Source organism: Hyperoodon ampullatus (genome assembly GCF_949752795.1).
Source record: "Hyperoodon ampullatus genome assembly, chromosome: 1".
NCBI lineage: Eukaryota > Metazoa > Chordata > Mammalia > Artiodactyla > Ziphiidae > Hyperoodon > Hyperoodon ampullatus.
In genome coordinates this window covers 31,943,454-31,961,852 of record NC_136914.1, presented here as the reverse complement: position 1 = coordinate 31,961,852, position 18,399 = coordinate 31,943,454, and the positions used below count along the sequence as shown (strand labels likewise).

Below are 18,399 nucleotides of genomic sequence, written 5' to 3'. Positions count from 1 at the left end.
TTTTGTAGGTCAGTGATCAAAAAATATTTGTTGACAAAATAAATGAAAAAATGAATGAATGAACATAGGGTGTGAATGTAATACATAATTTCATAATGTCCTAACTTTTTATCTGGAAGGACTCTTACCATACTTTTGAAAAACTCAATAAGTATCATGTATTGATCACAGTTTGCTCACAGATTCACAACTTTTTAATTGTTTCATTTTTATTCCTTTTATTTCAGAAGCTCTTGAAAAGTACATCAAGTTGAAAGTGAACCAGCTTGCTCTCGGGCAGGACCAGAGCCATGAGCAATAATGGAACAGACCTCACCACTGGTTTCATATCCTCTATTGTAGCCATCGTTTTGTTTGGCTCAAACTTTGTACCACTTAAAAAATATGAGACTGGAGATGGTAGTTATGTTTCCTTCATTGTTAGTCTTAAATTAATTTTAAATGTGAAGTTCACTTTTTCGGTCTTTTTTAAATGATGGCTATAAAAATGAATTTTGCTGCACCTGAAGCCAAATGAATAGAGCTTAAAAAAATTCATTTGACAATGCCCATGCCATGTTATCTGACTGCTAGTTAGTATAGGATAACCTTAAGATTGTGTTTCCTCATAAAGCTAGGATGGGGAAAGTCTTTTAGCCATATCTGTTGTGTTTAGAAAAGAAGGAAGTTAGCTCTACTGATAACACTTGTTTTGCACACACAAATTGCCAACACAAATCATATAATAGAAAACAATTTGCACATAACACGAAATCTGTGTTTGCCTATGAGCAGTTTTGACTCTGACAAACATTAGGTGAACACAGAAAACTGCACCCAGATGAACAAAGATGCATAGTAATGCACAAAATATGCTCACACACACCCCTTCACACAACCACCAGGTCTGTTACACCACACCCATAGACATCTGGTGTTCAAACCCTCATTCACCACCTTCCCAATAATTCACAAGCTACAACACTTCTGACATCCATTTGCATAAGCCAACTTCAGATCTTTTTTAAGGTAAAGTTCCATATTTATTGCAGCATTTGTGAATGTCTTAACCACTTAACCAGTGTAAAACTGCACTACCATTTTTTTAGGCTCCTATCTTTTCTTAATAAGTGGTTGATGAAGTTTCTGAGTGTTGTGTCCTTAGCCCCATTTTCCCTCTAAGCTCTGCAGGTTTTATCACATGATTTTACACAGTACAGTGATGTTTAGGAACACACATGTCACATTATGGTAGAACTGACTGTAATGTGAATTTTAGGGCAGGAGAAGCAGTAGTTTTTTTTATCTACCTGCCTTTCCTGTTAAAGCCAGGAGGAGAAATTGGGGATGTTATGGTGAAAGCCTGGTGGGAAGCATTGTGTTTTCACTCCAATTTATGTCTTTTTTTTTTTTTCAACTTTATCTCAGGCTTTTTTCTTATGTCTTTATACCACTAAGACAATAGAGTTACAAATCCTTTCCCTCCAGAGCCTGCCTTCTTCTTCCCTTTGGAGTTAGAACAGGAATGAAAAGTGCTAAAAAAATAACAAAAAGCATACTAAGGGTTAGAGGACCTGACTTTTGGGTGTTCTACAAGAACCGTGTGATCCCAGGCAAACCTTATCCACTCTTTTGTTCTCAGTTTCTCATTTGTAAAATGAAGTTCCCTTTCATCTCTCTGTTCTTACTTTTTTTGTCTTAGAGGTTAACAGCCTTTTTTTCTCTCCTCCACCGTGAGACTGAATAGAAATAGGCAAAATTTTCCAATAGAGTCAAAAGTGCTACAGAGGTCACTACAGTAGTGACCACTGTAGCTACAGTGCTACAGAGGTCACTACTGGTAAGGCATACACATAACTACCTTAGTATTTTTTCCAATGTCGATGTTTTCTGTAACCTTTTAATCCCTAAACCCTCCTTCTAAGCCTCAGAAAAGTACAGATACACCTCATATCACCATGTGACATTCAAGTAACTGGCAGATGGTAGCCCAGAGCATAGGAAGGGGAGTAGCCCTGACCTAGAAGGCTAATTCTCAGGTCTGGAATGCCTCACTCATTGCAGACACTCAACTCCAAGTGCATGAGACCTACATATGGCCACAAAGGACTTTATGTTTATCCCAAAATGGCGCATATGATCCCCAAAGGTTTAAATTACTATCATGCTATTGTGAAGTGCTTAATGCCATGTCTTTGGTGAAGAATGGCACTAAGTATAGCATCTGAATAAAAATATATAGTCTTGGTCTTGCCAACATTCTTTGGTAGAAAATTTTTGCTCCCTGTTAAGCCGGAATGCACAGTGTAGAGCAAGCTTTGGAGTCAAGTTAAGTTTAAATTCCAGTTTTACAAACTGTGAGCTATTTGGACAAGTTGCTTCATCTCAGATTCATTTTCTGTCTTTGAATTAGGGTTAATTATGATGCATAGTAGTTACAAGAAATATAAGAAACATGTAAAGTGCCTGGCATATAGGCATGCAATAAATTGTGACCATTACTATAATAATTCATTGATATTCCTAAGCGCACTAATTTCCTTAGATAGGTTTGAACCAATGACACCAATTTTTTTTTTTCAGGAATGTTTCTCCAGTGGGTACTTTGTGCTGCCATATGGTTGGTTGCCTTGGTGGTCAACCTGATATTACATTGCCCTAAGTTTTGGCCTTTTGCAATGGTTGGGGGCTGCATTTGGGCAACAGGTAATATTTGATATAATTTATTCTTTAATCATTTTATGCTATGATCAAAATAAATCTGGTTCATAATAGAAGGAAACTAAATGAACAATTTAGTTTCTTTCATTTATATGCTCCATAAATATTTTTGGTAGATTCCTGACTCTTTCCTTTTAATGATTTATTTCTTAGTTCCTGGTAGATAATTGTGATAGTAAAATTATTACTATATATTATATATATAATTATATAAAATTATTATAGGAAAAATGTTTCACTCGCTATCTGTTCAAGCATAACTCATATATTAGTTTAAGTGCTCTGGTCTTTCTTTCTTTCTTTCCCATTATGTTTGTCAGAAAATATTTATTAAACAGTTGTTTCTACTACTATCATTTTTAGAACTTGTCCTTAAAAGTAGACAAACACAGACATATTATCATTTCAAAAGCACTGGCAGAAAAACAAAAGCAAACAAAAATCTTCCCTCTGTTGCCTTCTCACTGTTCCCTGAAGTTATATAACTAGAATTTACACCTTTGCTTGACCAATCAGGAATGTTTTTCTTCTATTAATATAAATACACCCCAGGAGAGTTTTCTTCTCTTTAACAAAGAGAGGCCCAAGTATCAAGGCTCTCTAGAGGCAATTTGATTAAAAGCAAATAAATTTTTAAACGTTAAAAATGTATTGAGTAACTACTTAATTTGAATCTCTACAGAATTAAGTGTTTTAGTGAAGATGATGAGTTGGAGGACAAAAGAGTTAACTTTTAAATTTCCACTACAGTTGTGATTATTATAGCTCACTTATACCTTAGTATGCTTATGATTGTCACGTCTAATGGGAGAGGGGAACAGAGAAAGCAACCATTCATCCTGCAGATCAGGGATGCTGTAGGTTACAGTAGCTGATTGGATGTGGGGAGCAGAGGAAAGGGAGGACCCAATGGTGATGTAGGGATTTTCTCGTAAGTGATTAGGAGAGTGATGGTGTCATTGACTTGGATGAGGAAAACAGGGAAAAGAACGTGTCCGAAAGGGAAAATATTGAGTTCAACTGGGACCTTTTGAGCTGAAAGTTCCTGGTTTTGGAAATTTCTTTTTTTTTTTCTTTTTATAAATTTATTTATTTTTGGCTCTGTTGGGTCTTCGTTGGTGCGTGCAGGCTTTCTCTAGTTGCGGCGAGCAGGAGCTACTCTTCGTTGCGGTGCGCAGGCTTCTCATTGCTGTGGCTTCTCTTGTTGCAGAGCACAGGCTCTAGGCATGTGGGCTTCAGTAGCTGTGGCTCACGGGCTACAGAGCGCAGGCTCAGTAGTTGTGGTTCACGGGCTTAGCTGCTCCGTGGCATGTGGGATCTTCCCGGACCAGGGCTCGAACCTGTGTCCCCTGCATTGGCAGTTGGATTCTTAACCACTGAGCCACCAGGGAAGCCCCGGAAATTTCTTATTGGCACTAAAACTCTGGAGAAGGTCCAGGCTAGCACTGGAAGCATGTGACTCTAGCTGATAGCTGAAACCATGAAACTAGTCAAGTACCCAAAGAAGAATATAGCAAGAGGAAGGGTGTGTTCTAGGGAAAATATTCAGAGGGCATCTAAATCCAGAAGGTGTGATGAGAAAGAGCAACCAGAGAAAGAGAGAAACAGGAGGGACCTGGGAGATGAAGAGATCTTGGAAACCAAGAGAGGGAACCTTTCCAGAGGAGATTGACTGAGACCAGACAGCCAATCAAGAACTGGAAAGACCAACCATGAGTTTAGTCCTGAGCATGAAGCACTCGGTGCAGGAATCCAGAAGACAAGTTGGTGAGCATGGGAGAGCAAAGTCTGGGGCCGTACTGGGACAGGGACATCTGCCAGTGGTTGGCCCTGGTTCGAGTCATAGGGGATTGTCACTACTGATTTTATCATTGACCAGCTTCTGCAAAAACACATAAAACAGAGACCGACACTAAGGATGAAGAGCATTGGTGCAGTTAGGCATGGAGCTAATTCAACATTTTCTCTGTAGGATTTTGCCCTAAGCCTGGCTCTTTTAGCAGTCATAATCATGAGTTTAAATGCCAAAACATGTGGCTGTTTTATTTTTTAAATGATGAATTGCACTTTACTAAGTTTGTCCAAATCCCATAAGCTTTTTTTTTCATTTTTATTAAATCTTTATTTTGTTTTATTTTTTAAAATTTTTATTGGGGTGTAGTTGATTTACAATGTTGTGTTAGTTTCTGCTGTACAGCAAAGTGAATCAGTTATACATATACATATAACCACTCTTTTTTAAGATTCTTTTCCCATATAGGTCATTACAGAGTATTGAGTAGAGCTCCCTGTGCTGTACAGTATGTCCTTATTAATCTATTTTATATATAGTAGTGTGTATGTGTCAATTCCACTCTTCCAATTTGTCCCTCCATCCCTCTTACCGCCTGATAACCATAAATTTATTTTCTACATCTGTAACTCTATTTCTGTTTTGCAGATAAGTTTACTTGTAGCCCTCTTTTAGGTTCCACATGTAAGCAATATCATATGATATTTGTCTTTGTCTGACTTACTTCACTTAGTATGATCATCTCTAGGCCCATCCACTTTGGTGCAAATGGCATTATTTCATTCCTTTTTATGGCAGAGAAATATTCCATTGTATATACGTACCACATCTTCTTTATCCATTCCTCTGTTGATGGACATTTAGGTTGCTTCCATGGCTATTGTAAATGCAAATCAAAACTACAATGAGGTATCACCTTACACTGGTCAGAATGGCCATCATCAAAAAACCTGCAAACAATAAATGCTGGCGAAGATGTGGAGAAAAGGGAACCCTCCCATGAGCTTCAGTTGAAATTAAAATAAAAATTAATTCAATTGATAAACTTGTTTTCTGTATTGGAAATAACACCTTTCTTCTGTATATTTCATCTACAGGAAACATTGCGGTTGTCCCAATTATCAAAACCATTGGTTTGGGCCTTGGAATCTTAATCTGGGGATCATTTAATGCCTTAATCGGCTGGGCAAGCTCAAGGTAACACAAAGCAAAGTTTCAACTATGATTCTCTGCACTCACACTCTGTGTAAGGCCAGTGCTAAGAATAGGACTAGCTGAGAGGAATAATGCTTAGTTCCTACCTTCACAGAGGTCACTACTGGTAAGGCATACACATAACATATGCTACCTTGAATTACTATTTCCCTTAAGTTCTAAAGAAGTGATCTAACACCCTGATCAAGATAAAGTAAAGAGTTGTCTCTAGGGAAAAAAGTAGGGAGAGAGAAAGGACACTGATATTTATGTTCCCTTTCTATGTGTGGCAATTTGCTGGACATATTATATACATTATTCCCATCTCATTTTCACAACTACATGAGGTAAGTGCTATCTTATAAGAGAACTGACACACAAAGAAGATGAGGAACTTGCTGAAGTTCACAGAGCTAATCAGCCAGATTCAAACCCAGGCCTGCTGGTTCTAAAGCCCATATTCTTCCCTCTAGGGTCTGAGCCAGTGTCAGCAAACCCTGGTCCAGCTTCCCAGCCATTTTTGTAAATAAAGTGATATTGGAACACAGCCACACACATCCGTTTAAGGAGTGTCTGTGACTGCTTGTTCCCTAGAATGGTAGAGGTGAGTAGTTGCAAGAGGCCACCCAGCCCGCAAAGCCTAAAATATTTACCCTCTGCCCCTTTAAGGGAAAGTTTGCCAACCCCCAGCTCTAGAGCTGAGCTGTCCAGATAGGGTCACCACAAGCCACATGTGGCCACATGTATTTACATTTAAATTAATTAAAATGTGATAAAGTTAAGCATCGAGTTCCTCAGCTGCACTGGCCACGTGTCAAGTGCTCCATCGCCGTATCTGGCGGAAGCTGTCCTATTGTCCGGTGCAGCCTGGGAACAGCTTCATCATCTGAGAAGATCCTCTTGGACTGCACCACCCTCAGTCAGCATTAAGATGAGCATTCAAGTTGAGTTTGGGAAAATAAATAAAAAGGGGGCTTTTACTCTAACCTTGCTTTCTGGGCCCCTCTTCCCACTCAAAACACTACAACAAGCTCAGTTATAACAAAGCCAACTAACTTCCAGTACATTCTTTCCTGTCCTTTCCTCATCCCCACCCTGCTTTTTACAAGTGCTATTTTCTTTTTCCTGTCCTTGCCTCCTTTCTCTGGCCCTGGGTGGTTCACAGTGATTGTCGGTGATGATCACTACAACCTCAAGACATGGAAAAAAAAAAAAGAATTTAAAGGGATGCCAAAGAGCAGGGATCTTTGCCGAAGCAGTTACTGAAGTCTATTTCAAATATTATACAAAGTAGCAGTCAACTCATCAGCATTCAATTATCCACTTAATCTATTTTTTCTTCCTTCTTCCTTAGTCTTAGTGAGAAAGGGACTTTTCTTTTAGACAAGTACTTTTACATATACTAGCTCATTTAATCTTAAGAAACCTGTACGTGAGGTATAATTGTAGGTATAATTGTACCAGTTTTAAACATGGGAAATTGAGGCACAATAAAGATAGTTAATTTACCCAAGTCACAGGTAGTAGGTGAGGGACCTAGGATTTCAATCCAGGAATCTGACCCCGAGTCAATGGCCTTAAACACTGTGATGAACACATAATCAACAGTATCTGCTTTGATATGACTCTTTCAATTTCCAGGTTTGGCTGGTTTGGAATGGATGCAGAAGAGGTGTCAAAACCACTGCTCAATTACATCGGAGCCGGGCTGTCAGTAGTAAGGTACATGGCCATTTCTTATGATTTAACTTTTCTTCCCAACACTCAGAACACTTGTTAAAGATCCTGATGTGTTTACATTGCTTTACACCCACGTCTCACCAATCAACATGATTTTTTCTCAGATTCTTTATTTACATTGACAGGCATGGTTTCAGAGGACAGAAAGTATCAGCTCTGGGGTCAGGGGCCCCAGCCTCAGTGGTCAAAACTCTGAGACCTTGGGAAACCTTTTAGCTGCTGTGAAGCTCATTTTCATTATCTGTAATATTCAGAAAAATCATAAGACATAGCTCATAAATCAGGATCAAATAGAATTAAAGTATTTTGCGAACTAGAAAATGCTATAAGTCAATGTTATTCTGGCTTCCTGATGCTCTGAAATAGCCACTGATTCTCTCTTATTACTCATGTATTCTTTGCCACTCAGTTCCCACTTTCCTGTCACGTCACTCAGCTCTTCTCAACCCCCTCAGTTAACCACTCTCTCACCTGTGACAACACACACTCATGTAAATACCTGTTTGGGGACGTCTAGTTATATTCACTGTCTGAATGGCAGTGTTCAGTCCATAAAACCATCACAGAATTAGGTCACCTTAGATTCGGTCCCTTTTCCTCTCTAGAGTCCATCTGTATTTCCTGTCAGCACCTCTCATAATGGATAGTATTGCCTGCGAAGATTTTAGTACTTTTTTATTCTTCAGGGAAAGAACACTGTATTTCCCTTCCTCCTGCGGTTGATGGCTTTTCTCCAGCCACATTCAGGAACAATCCCTTTGTCGCTGAAGTGTTGCCTTAGAGAGTTCTTCCAGGCCAATCGGAGAGGAAATAACATTGATTATTCTAAAATAGCAGATTCTTGACATTTTTGGTTAGAGGCAATTTTGTATATTTTGTACAATTCACATAGCATTCGAGCTTTGAAGAGCTCTCTCAAAAAAAACATTTCTTTACAACCCAAAATTGGAATGTAGAATGCCTTCATCTTGACTTAATGATAATTTGAGGCCAATTTATCCAGTCCATCAGGCTTTGTTTTTCTCCATGTTCCTTCTTCCTTTAGAAAGTGTACGTTCTCTAAAATTACAAATTATTCACGTTCTATCACTTCTACTTGTGTGACCTTGGGCAAATCACTTAATTTCTCTAAACCCTGGTTTCTTCATCTGGGGATAAAGTGGGGATAATAATTGCACCAGCCTCATAGGATATTTTGAGGATTAAATAATATGTTCAGTGCTATGTATAGTGCTAGATACATGGCTAATGCTCTATATGGTAGGTAATTTTAATTACAATAGTCACTCTTTTAATTAATAACTATTTCATGTTTGGTTACTGTTACCCCTTTGGGCCTATGTTGTCCAACTCAACAGTTAACTAGCTAGCGTGCCTGGGAGTCACCCAACTTAGTCTAGATCTTGGTCTGAGGCAGGAAAATGCAGTGATCTCTTCTGTGGTGCATCCTGCCTCTCTTCTAAGTTTCTTTTGTTGACCTGAAACAAATAGATGGCCAGATTGTCCCCAGCAAAAATGGGTTTATTCAGGATCAGCAGAGAATTGCAGTTCGGGGTCTGTAACCATGGCGAGCCAGTACAAGTCCCTCACATCAAGGGAAGGAGAACGCCTTTATAGAGGACACAGGGAAGTTGGGAGGGTTATAGTAAACAAGGAGTCCATGGCTGTGCATTGGCTGAGGCCTGGCCAGGAAGGAAGAGAGGTCTGCCTCTTTCCTGTTGGGCTCTGCTATGATCACAGGGCCTGTGAGCTCCCCATTCTGGTCTCTCGACTCTATTTAACTGAAGTTTATGTTTGTTAATATTTTTAACCAAGGAATTTCTTGAACCTTTCCATTTTAACTCCGTTAAATCCGTTTGTTCTGAAGGGAATTCATTGAAATGACTTGGAGTTTCATAGCCAGTATAAGGAAACTTGGAATCTGGTTACATTGGTTTAGGATGTTGCTTTTCTTTTTAAAATGGAAACAACTGCTCCCATCCTCTGTACAGTCAATGGTAAAGCGTTGCTAAGGTCATGTCTAGCCTTACGTCTTCCCTACGTGTTATCCAGGGTAAGTATCAGTCAGTCTCCATATCCAAGACCACCCCAGGCATCTTAAACAGCAGAGGATTTAGCACAGGGAATTGTTGACAAAAAGTGTTATAAATCCCAAAAGAGCAAAGGGAGAAGGCGGCATCACCCAAAGCCCCAGGGCACCCACTCCAGCTGGCACTGTGGGGAGAAATATGTCTGCCCTGAGCTGCTGACATCCTTGCAGCCACCCAAGGCAAGATGATACCTGGCCCCACCCCACCCCCACTGCTGGCAAAGCCGAGATGAGGCACAGTTTGGGCAAATGTAATTTTCAGTCTCCTAGTCCCCATGGTTCAGGGTGGAAGTGGAGCGGATGCCAAGAAACAAAGTCCAGGACACTCTCTTAGACATGTTTCAGTGAAGATCCAGGAGTCGGAGTTCACAAGAAGACAGATTTCCTTTTCAATTAAAAAAAGGCTTTGAGGACTTCCCTGGTGTCACAGTGGTTAAGAGTCCACCTGCCAATGCAGGGGACACTGGTTCGAGCCCTGGTCTGGGAAGAGCCCACATGTCTCGGAGCAAATAAGCGCATGTGCCACAACTACAGAGCCTGCACTCTAGAGCCCTCGAGCCATAACTACTGAGCCCATGTGCCACAACTACTGAGTACACATGCTACAACTACTGAGCCCAGGAGCCACAACTACTGAGCCTGTGTGCCACAACTACTGAAGCCTGCATGCCTAGAGCCCGTGCTCCGCAACAAGAGAAGCCACCGCAGTGAGAAGCCCATGCACCACAACGAAGAGAACCCCCGCTCGCCACAACTAGAGAAAGCCAGCGTGCAGCAATGAAGACCCAATGCAGCCAAAAATAAATAAATTAAAATTTTAAAAAAAGGCTTTGAATTATCCTTGAATCTACTCTCCATTCTTTTCTCTACTTCCTTAACTTGCTTCCTCTGTAGAGTTGTGTTGTGAAGAAACCCAGATCTTTGATTCTAGCGGTTAACTTTCTTCAGAGCCACAGTCCTTACATAGAACTGTGGACCAGGCAAAACATCTCGACATGCATGTCCCCCGGGTGCCTCCTACTCCATCTCAGGTGGGGCTACCTGTGGAAGGGGACCCTGCCAGGTCAGGCACAAGGTCAGCCCTGCACAAACCCTGGGCCGGTGGTTCCTTTCTATTTGCCTTCAACATTTCCCAATCAGAATTACTTTTCTTACTTTAGCCTTCCCTGAAAACTGGTCCCTCTTCCTGCGTTCCTTCTCTCCGTAGATGGTATTAGCCACAGTCATTCAAATTCAGAACCTCAGGCATCTTGAATTTTTTTCCTTTGTACCCAACCCTGTATCAAATCCTGTAAAATTCTTTCTGAATCTTTCACAGGTTCCTCCTCTCCTTTCCCTTGGTCCCATACTACCTACCCACCTGTATACAGTTGGAAAAATCTCACATCTCAGTTCCCTAGTTCCATTCTTTTCTGTTGCTAGTATGACTTGCTTGTATCTGCTCTCAAATCAGGACATCACTCTTCTATTTAGGAACCCCTGAAGGCTCCCCACTGGATTCAGAGTAAATCTGTCTCCTTAATCCAGCATGTCCTCCACAGTTAGAGATTCAACACTTCTTCCTAGCACAGTTTCGCCGTGAGTTGTCAGTTCACTGACCCAGGATTACTTATCATACCCGACACTTCCTTCAGCCCCAAAAGCCCTTTCCTCTGCCTTCCTGAAATATCAGTTAAGATTTCCCATTCTATATGATGTTTTCTTGATCTTCTTCTTCCTAATTATCAATAGAATGAGTCGCCCCTAAACTCCCATTGTATTTTGCACTTCTTCTATTACCCACATTCTCAGGGTCTGTGTTGTATTATTCAGACAACCCTCTTTATCCTTAAACTATGAGATCCTGAAGGACAAAGTCTGTTATTTTCTTTGTGCACCATTTCTCCCACCATCACTATCAGACTTCGCTGCACGGTGCTTGACATATAATAGATGCTGTTGAAATCAGTTGTCAGTGTAAACACACACGTGAGTTTTACTAATAGTAATGTGTATAGGGTTGCAAATCTAGGGAAATTAGAAAGGTTGAAAGTATAGAGAAGTACCCTTGCGTATAACATATTGATTTATTTTTAAAGTTTCCCATGCTTTTGAAAGCATTCACAGACTCGATCATGGAACTTTGTGTTTGACACACTGTACCAAGTTCTTCAAGTCTGTAGCCCAGAAGACCTTGTGATCTATTTGGCTTTATGTTCATATCCATAAGATACATCTCATTACCTTGTCCTAACTTAGTGCCACCAGATTCCCTCTTGACCTAAATGAGCTGGAGTCTTCTTTCTGACTTACCCATTTTATGTCTAGTACACAGGCTCAGACCACTGATTCCTTAGTCTTCATTTCTTCCTCATGCTCAGCACCCCATCTCCCATCCAATTTGTAGTTAAACTTCTCAACTGACTAGCATATTTTGAGATTTTTATCATGTGCCAAAAAGTACCCCGAGAATTTTGTAGCCATTACTATTTAATTCTCATCACAGTTCTGTAAAGCGGGTATATCTCCATTTTTAATTTTATTTATTTAAAAAAATCTTTTGGCTGCGTGCGGGCTTTCTCTAGTTGTGGTGAACAGGGGCAACTCTTCATTGTGGTGCGCAGGCTTCTCATTGTGGTGGCTTCTCCTGTTGCAGAGCCCGGGCTCTAGGTGCGCAGGCTTCAGAAGTTGTGGCTCGTGGGCTCAGTAGTTGTGGCACATGGGCTTCAGTAGTTGTGGTGCATGGATTTAGTTGCTCTTTGGCATGTGGGAGCTTCCCAGACCAAGGCTTGAACCCGTGTCCACTGCATTGGTGGGCGATTCTCAACTGCTGTGCCACCAGGGAAGTCCCTCCCCATTTTTTAGATGAAAAAAGTTGAGGGTCAGAGAGATTAAGTGATTTGTTGGAGGGTCACACAGTTGTTTGAAGAAGCACTCTAGGGCTTTTCTCTGTGTCCTTCAAGTATATTTCTAACATATCATCCTCTATTGCTATTAGAAAAATAGATGGGTCTATACAAAGTAGAGGGTTTTCATGGTAACTTTGAGAAGAAAATGCAGTTGCAGTGTCTAATGTTAGCTTTGTGAATTAACATGTATATGAGAGCACACACATGCCTATTTAACAATTAAGATAGACACATATGATCAGGTTTTATGCATTCAATTTTACTGAGTGTCAGGTACTTCGAGGACCTTGAAGCAGATGGAAAATGTGGTTCCTATCTTCTATTGAATTGGAAAGTCTTTAGAGAAAAAAGATTACATGGACCTGTGGCAGATGGTCTGGACCGTGTGATGACGATTCTCAGTGTTTCGGGAATTCAGAGAAGAGGAAGATAGGGGAGGACCGGCCGGGGGTGGGGCTCCCTTCTCACAGTCAGCACTTCACGTCTCCTCTAGTTTGGGTAAGAGGTGAGGACACAGTGTGTCCAGCTAAGGAAGGCTCACAAGCACGACGTACAAGCTTGGAGCAGGGGCTGGTCAAGGAAAGAAGTCCTTGGGGGGATTATGTTGAGAAAGGTTGAATGGGGCATGAAGCAGAGAGCAGTAAAAATCAAAGCGAAACTTGAATTTCCTATGGAAGGGAATATGGAACCATTCAAGTTTATAAAGCAGCCAAGAGACTGAACTAAGGAAGCTAACTTGACATTTTAAATTTTTGTACAAAAGATAGCATATCTGGGTTCACTAGTCTGCACTCAGCTACCTATACTATTTCAGTCTCATGTGTGCTTTGAAAACTTCTTATATTGCTTTAACTTTTGAACCATGCAAATGTTTTTAAAAAGGAATATCAAAAGTATACCAAAGTTGTCAGTTTCCTTCAGTTAATTTAATATTTTAACACATTTTAGCGATTTGGCGTGGTTCAAAAGTCAAGGTCAGTGAGGCATTTGTTACAAAGATACTGGACATGAATAGTCAGTGCCTTGGGAGAGAGAGGTTAAAGGGCAAAAAGGCATTAGGCTTAAGCATGTGTTTTTATCTCTTAAAATATACTCTGGAGGTCTTTCCATATCAGAGCACAGAGGGCATCCTCATTCCTTTTTCATGGCTGTGTCATATTCCACTGGATGATCATGAAGGTCGGCTCACCTGAGTGTGGCTGTGCTTGTGTTAGAGGTCCCAGAGCAGGACTGGTAGGGTCAGGAGTGGACACACCTATGCCTTTGGTACATGGCCTCAGGGTGTCCTCTGCAGGGGTCACACAGTTCTGCACTCACACCAGTTGTACTTATCTCCTCGAGTTTGTCCAGTTGAGGATGTTAAGCTTTGAGGGGTTTGTCAATAGAAGAGGTGAGATATATTATTTCAAGGTGTTTCCATTTGTGTTTTTTACCATGTGATTCCAGGGTTAAGCATGAATAAAAAGAAAGATGGGGCCATTGACTGAAATAAGAAAATCAGGAGAAAGATCTGATTTAGGAGGGAAGCTTATGAGTCTAGCTTTTAAGCTATTGTAATTAAGGAAAAGGAGAGATGTCAAAGAGAATGGCTGTGCTGGAGAAATGGCAGGACCCCTGAAGAGGCAGTTTGGAAGTAATCATCGTATCATTAAGACTTCATTTAAGCTGTGTTTTCCCTTAAAATTCGGACAACTTAATGTGAACCAGGGTTGTGATAAATGTCACTAAAATTTCTTTTCTTTGCAGCGCTTTCATATTTTTGTTCATCAAAAGCAAAATACCAACTAACACATATTCTGTGGACACCACGCCATTAATAACAGAGCATGTGAGTAGAGAATGAGAACCACCTTGATCTGAAACATATAGTTAAGACAAAAGGAAAATGCATGGATTTGAACGCAGATAAGAGGGTAATGGGGTATTTTTTTAAATCAGGGCTATCTGAAATATTTTAGCATATTTATTATGGCTAGGTCTATGTAGCAATCAATATTTCCACAGTAAAGATGCTCAACAAACACAGAGGTCTACTTATTTTTATTAACGGTAGATCCCTACTAGGAGATGTGCACACAAGCCCATATTTTGGAATAACTTAAGGATTTCCGCAGTACGGGAATGCTGAATACTGAAGAGGAACATGAAAGTGACTTTAGAAAGGGGGAGGAAGGAGGCTTTAAAGTAGGACTGGGGGAGGGCAGGGGCCACAGATAAGACAAAGCCAGTGAAAGGGTAAATCAAATCACACGAAAGTGGGAATTAGACTTGACTTTCTTCTATTTCTCTTTTCTGCTGTATCCCATTCCACTCAAAGGTGAAGACAGGAAATATGTAAGGAGTCACTGTTTTGACCCTGAAGAACATAAATTAGTCTGGAATAGCATGTCTAGGTTAAACAGGGGCAACCTTTACAAGACAGCCCACAGCACTAGGGCCAGTGGCTCTGTACACAGAAGTGGTTCCAGGGCAAACCGCCATGGCCATGAGCACAGACTCCAGCCCCACTGAAGCTGAGTGTCTCGTGCACCTGCCGAGGGCCCAGTGCTGGCTGCCGCCCTTGAAATCCCACCTCCCACCCACACACTGAGGCGCTGCCTCCCTGAAAGGCGCTGCCTCTACTTCTTACTTCAAAATGAATCATTTCTTCCCCTTCCTTCTTCCCCTATCAAAACTCTTATCAACTAAGGTGACAGAAACCTTAGTTAAATTGACACTAAAGTCAAATAATAAGAAGCTTAGGTGTTAGAGGAAAGAGATGTATTGATCCGTAGGCCTCTCTGATCAGGGAGATGTTTCAGAGAGAATGAAGGAGTGAGACGGGGAGAAGGTGGCTGGTATTCCTTGCCCACTTTAGGGACCCAGATACCTCCTAACCAACTTCCCTGCAAACAAAGGGGGAAGAAAGGAAGATAAATGCAACTTGGTAAAAGCTACAGAGCAGGCTAATGGCCTTAGCTTTTTCCATCAAGATGGAAGTATGTAAGCAAACTTAAGTTTAAAGATACATAAAATGTATTGGTTACGATGCTGGATACATCACGAGCTGCTCGTGGGGTGAGAAAGCATGGTTGCCAAAGGAAAGCTTGATTTAGCACATAACGAAGAATTCAAATGTACAACAGTTTCTCATCTCTTATGAAAGCATTAGGAGTATGGCATCAAGTAAACTTCAACTAAGAGACAAAGATGGTTACATTCAATAGTAGAAATATTATGAATTTGCTCATAACTTTTCCTGACTTAGAATATTAGCTAATCTTAAAACAAGGCTGGAAATGTTTTGTTAGCTAATTTAGTTAAAGAATCTGGATAAAAATATGCCTATTGATCTTAAGTATTCCATAGTAGAAGAATCTAAGTTCTAATTTCTTTACAAGTTATTAAAATTTGCAAATAGAATGCAAGCATTAATAAATTTTGTTAGTTTTGACAGCTGTATCAAAATAGCCATTTAATAAACTGTGAAAAACATTTAAACAGAGAAGTTGCCCACTGCCAGACCATTCTGAGTGAAAGAGAAACAGAATCAGAAACATTTGAGTCTAGAGATGCCCACAGAATCAGTATACAGGGTGACATGGTCATATTTTAAAGTGTGTTTGAGAGAGAAGAGAAAAACACTGAAAATCTTCTTGTCACCAGTGTGGTTATCCATTGAATGCTGTTTTCCTTTTGATTTTTGCCAATGTTTTCAATAGGTGATTAACAAAACTCCAGATCCCGATCCTGATTATTCCTGGGTGGATAAACTTTCTACAGTGCAAAACCGCTTAGTGTAAGAAGAGGTTCTCTTATTCTGCTTTATATTTGGTTAAAGCAAGAGTGAAGTAATATTCATCTGAGTTCAAGACAAAAATGGTAACACAAGCTTTGACCTCCTAGCTCCATGGTAGAGAGACTTTCTAGTCGCTTGCTGAATTTTAAGGTACAGAGGGCCTTGGTCTCAGTGCTCCAAGGAATTCCTAAGCCACTGCAGTGTCTCTAGCCAATAATTAGCTGACAAAAGCAATCTCATTTTACAGGACTTTCATGCCTAAAGTAAAAGTAAAGTTACAAAAAAAAAAAAGAAAAGTAAAGTAAAACTATCAGTCACAGAGTATAATGGCCAGTATGCTCCCAGCCATCCCAATTGAATTAGGTCCACGTCTCCATTACATTACCCAGGTTGCTCTCCACTGGAAATACCTCCACTCGTGTGTCAGACAGTTTTATAATCCCAAGATATTTATTGTCAAATATAGTAGAATATTTTGTGTCAGTGTAGGTCCTAGTGCCCACCCCCAATTCTTTGTATCAAGACCAGGAGAGTTAGGCTCAATGACAGCCCTTATATTTTAGGGTTTTGGGGGCTGGCAAAGAAATATGAGAATGTTTATGCTTTATGTATGAAAATTTTGTATATTTTATAAAAGAAATATGGATATGTAATAGTATGTAGTTTGCATTTTTCAGTTGAGAGCTGTTTTAGACTTTCTGTAGTGACACCTCAAGAATAGAAGGCATGTCCTCTGTTAGTATATACAATGACCTCACAGTGGGAAAGAGGCAGTACTGGGCACATAATAGATGCTCAGTAAATATTTGAATAACTGGAATGAATGAAAGAATGAACTAACCCACACACTTTGGAAGAAATAAATATGTTGCTATTTTTGCTTTGGAACAAAATAGATCTATCAAACAAAATATTTTTCACAAAGCATTGCCTTTGTTAAGGGAATATTTGTTAAGAAGAATGTTTTCAGTTGTCTCATTGGCCAGCCTAGTCTATTAGTCTGGTCTGCATTTGGGACCCTCCTCCAGGACCAGGTGGTCTAGGCCTCCCCAAGATGCAGGGGTTTCCATCATGAACAGAGCTCACTGGCCATGTGAGTGCCTACAGTCTCATATTCCTTAAAACACCACTAAAATAGACTTCTTTTTTTGGGGGGGCCGCACCCCGCGGCATGTGGGATCTTAGTTCCCCAACCAGGGATCGAACCCATGCCTCCTGTAGTGGAAGCATGGAGTCTTAACCACTGGACCATCAGGGAAGTCCCTAAGCATTTGTTTTCAAGCTTGGAAAGGTATGGTTTTTGCCTAAAACTCTTTCCTGTTTCATGCCATTGTCCTTTGTATTAAGCCAAAGGGATTGTTCCAAAATATTAATCACCTCCCCACCAAAACCATTGGAAACGCTTGCTTCATGCAGATATGGCCCAAGTCTGAGGGATCAACGTGACCCTAGTGCTTAAGGCAAAACATTTTCTTCTTACAGAAAGTGATGTTTTATCTGAAATATTCGAATTATTTTGTTAGGGAATTCCCTGGCAGTCCAGGGTTAGGACTTGGCACTTTCACTGCAGGGGGCCCGGGTTCAATCCCTGGTCTGGGAACTACGCTCCCACAGGTCGTCGGCACAGCAAAAAAAAAAAAAAAAAAAAAAAAGGTTTCTTAGGGCTTCCCTGGTGGCGCAGTGGTTGAGAGTCCGCCTGCCGATGCAGAGGACACGGGTTCGTGCCCTGGACCGGGAGGATCCCACATGCTGCGGAGCAGCGAGGCCCGTGAGCCATGGCCGCTGAGCCTGCACGTCCGGAGCCTGTGCTCCGCAACGGGAGGGGCCACAACGGTGAGAGGCCCGCGTACCGCAAAAAGAAAAAAAGAAAAAAAAAAAAAGGTTTCTTAAATTATGTTATTAACTCAGCACTTCCCCTTGACCATGCCTAAGACATAGGCGAGTCTGGGATCTCAGTAGCTGTTTTGAACAAACGTGTGTTTGGCCCTTAGTCTATTCTAGTCATTATTATTATCTGTGCTATCGTCACAAAGGGTTTACAAAAGAAGCATCGGGCACGGTGTCAGCCTACAAATACTGCATAATTTAATGAGAGAGCCAGGTTTATTTATGTCACCTGTAGAATATGATGGCAATATTCTCACCTACGTAATGACAATTTATCATGATAATCCATTGCAGCATCTGTAAATCATGTCCTTCCACCATTAGATGGTGG

At 40.7% G+C, this 18,399-nt stretch overlaps 1 protein-coding gene across 1 annotated transcript in view; it reads left to right on the top strand.

Moving 5' to 3' along the window:
* Positions 1-290: 290 nt before the first annotated feature.
* Positions 291-18,399, top strand: part of TMEM144 (transmembrane protein 144) — a gene marked incomplete at both ends in the record, with an annotated part of 31,555 nt that continues 13,446 nt past the window's right edge. Inside the window, 6 exons of the mRNA XM_079713363.1 lie at positions 291-399; positions 2,563-2,685; positions 5,590-5,689; positions 7,328-7,408; positions 14,150-14,231; positions 16,105-16,181. Coding sequence (XP_079569489.1) covers positions 291-399; positions 2,563-2,685; positions 5,590-5,689; positions 7,328-7,408; positions 14,150-14,231; positions 16,105-16,181 — 572 coding nt within the window. The remainder of the gene's footprint in view (positions 400-2,562; positions 2,686-5,589; positions 5,690-7,327; positions 7,409-14,149; positions 14,232-16,104; positions 16,182-18,399) is intronic.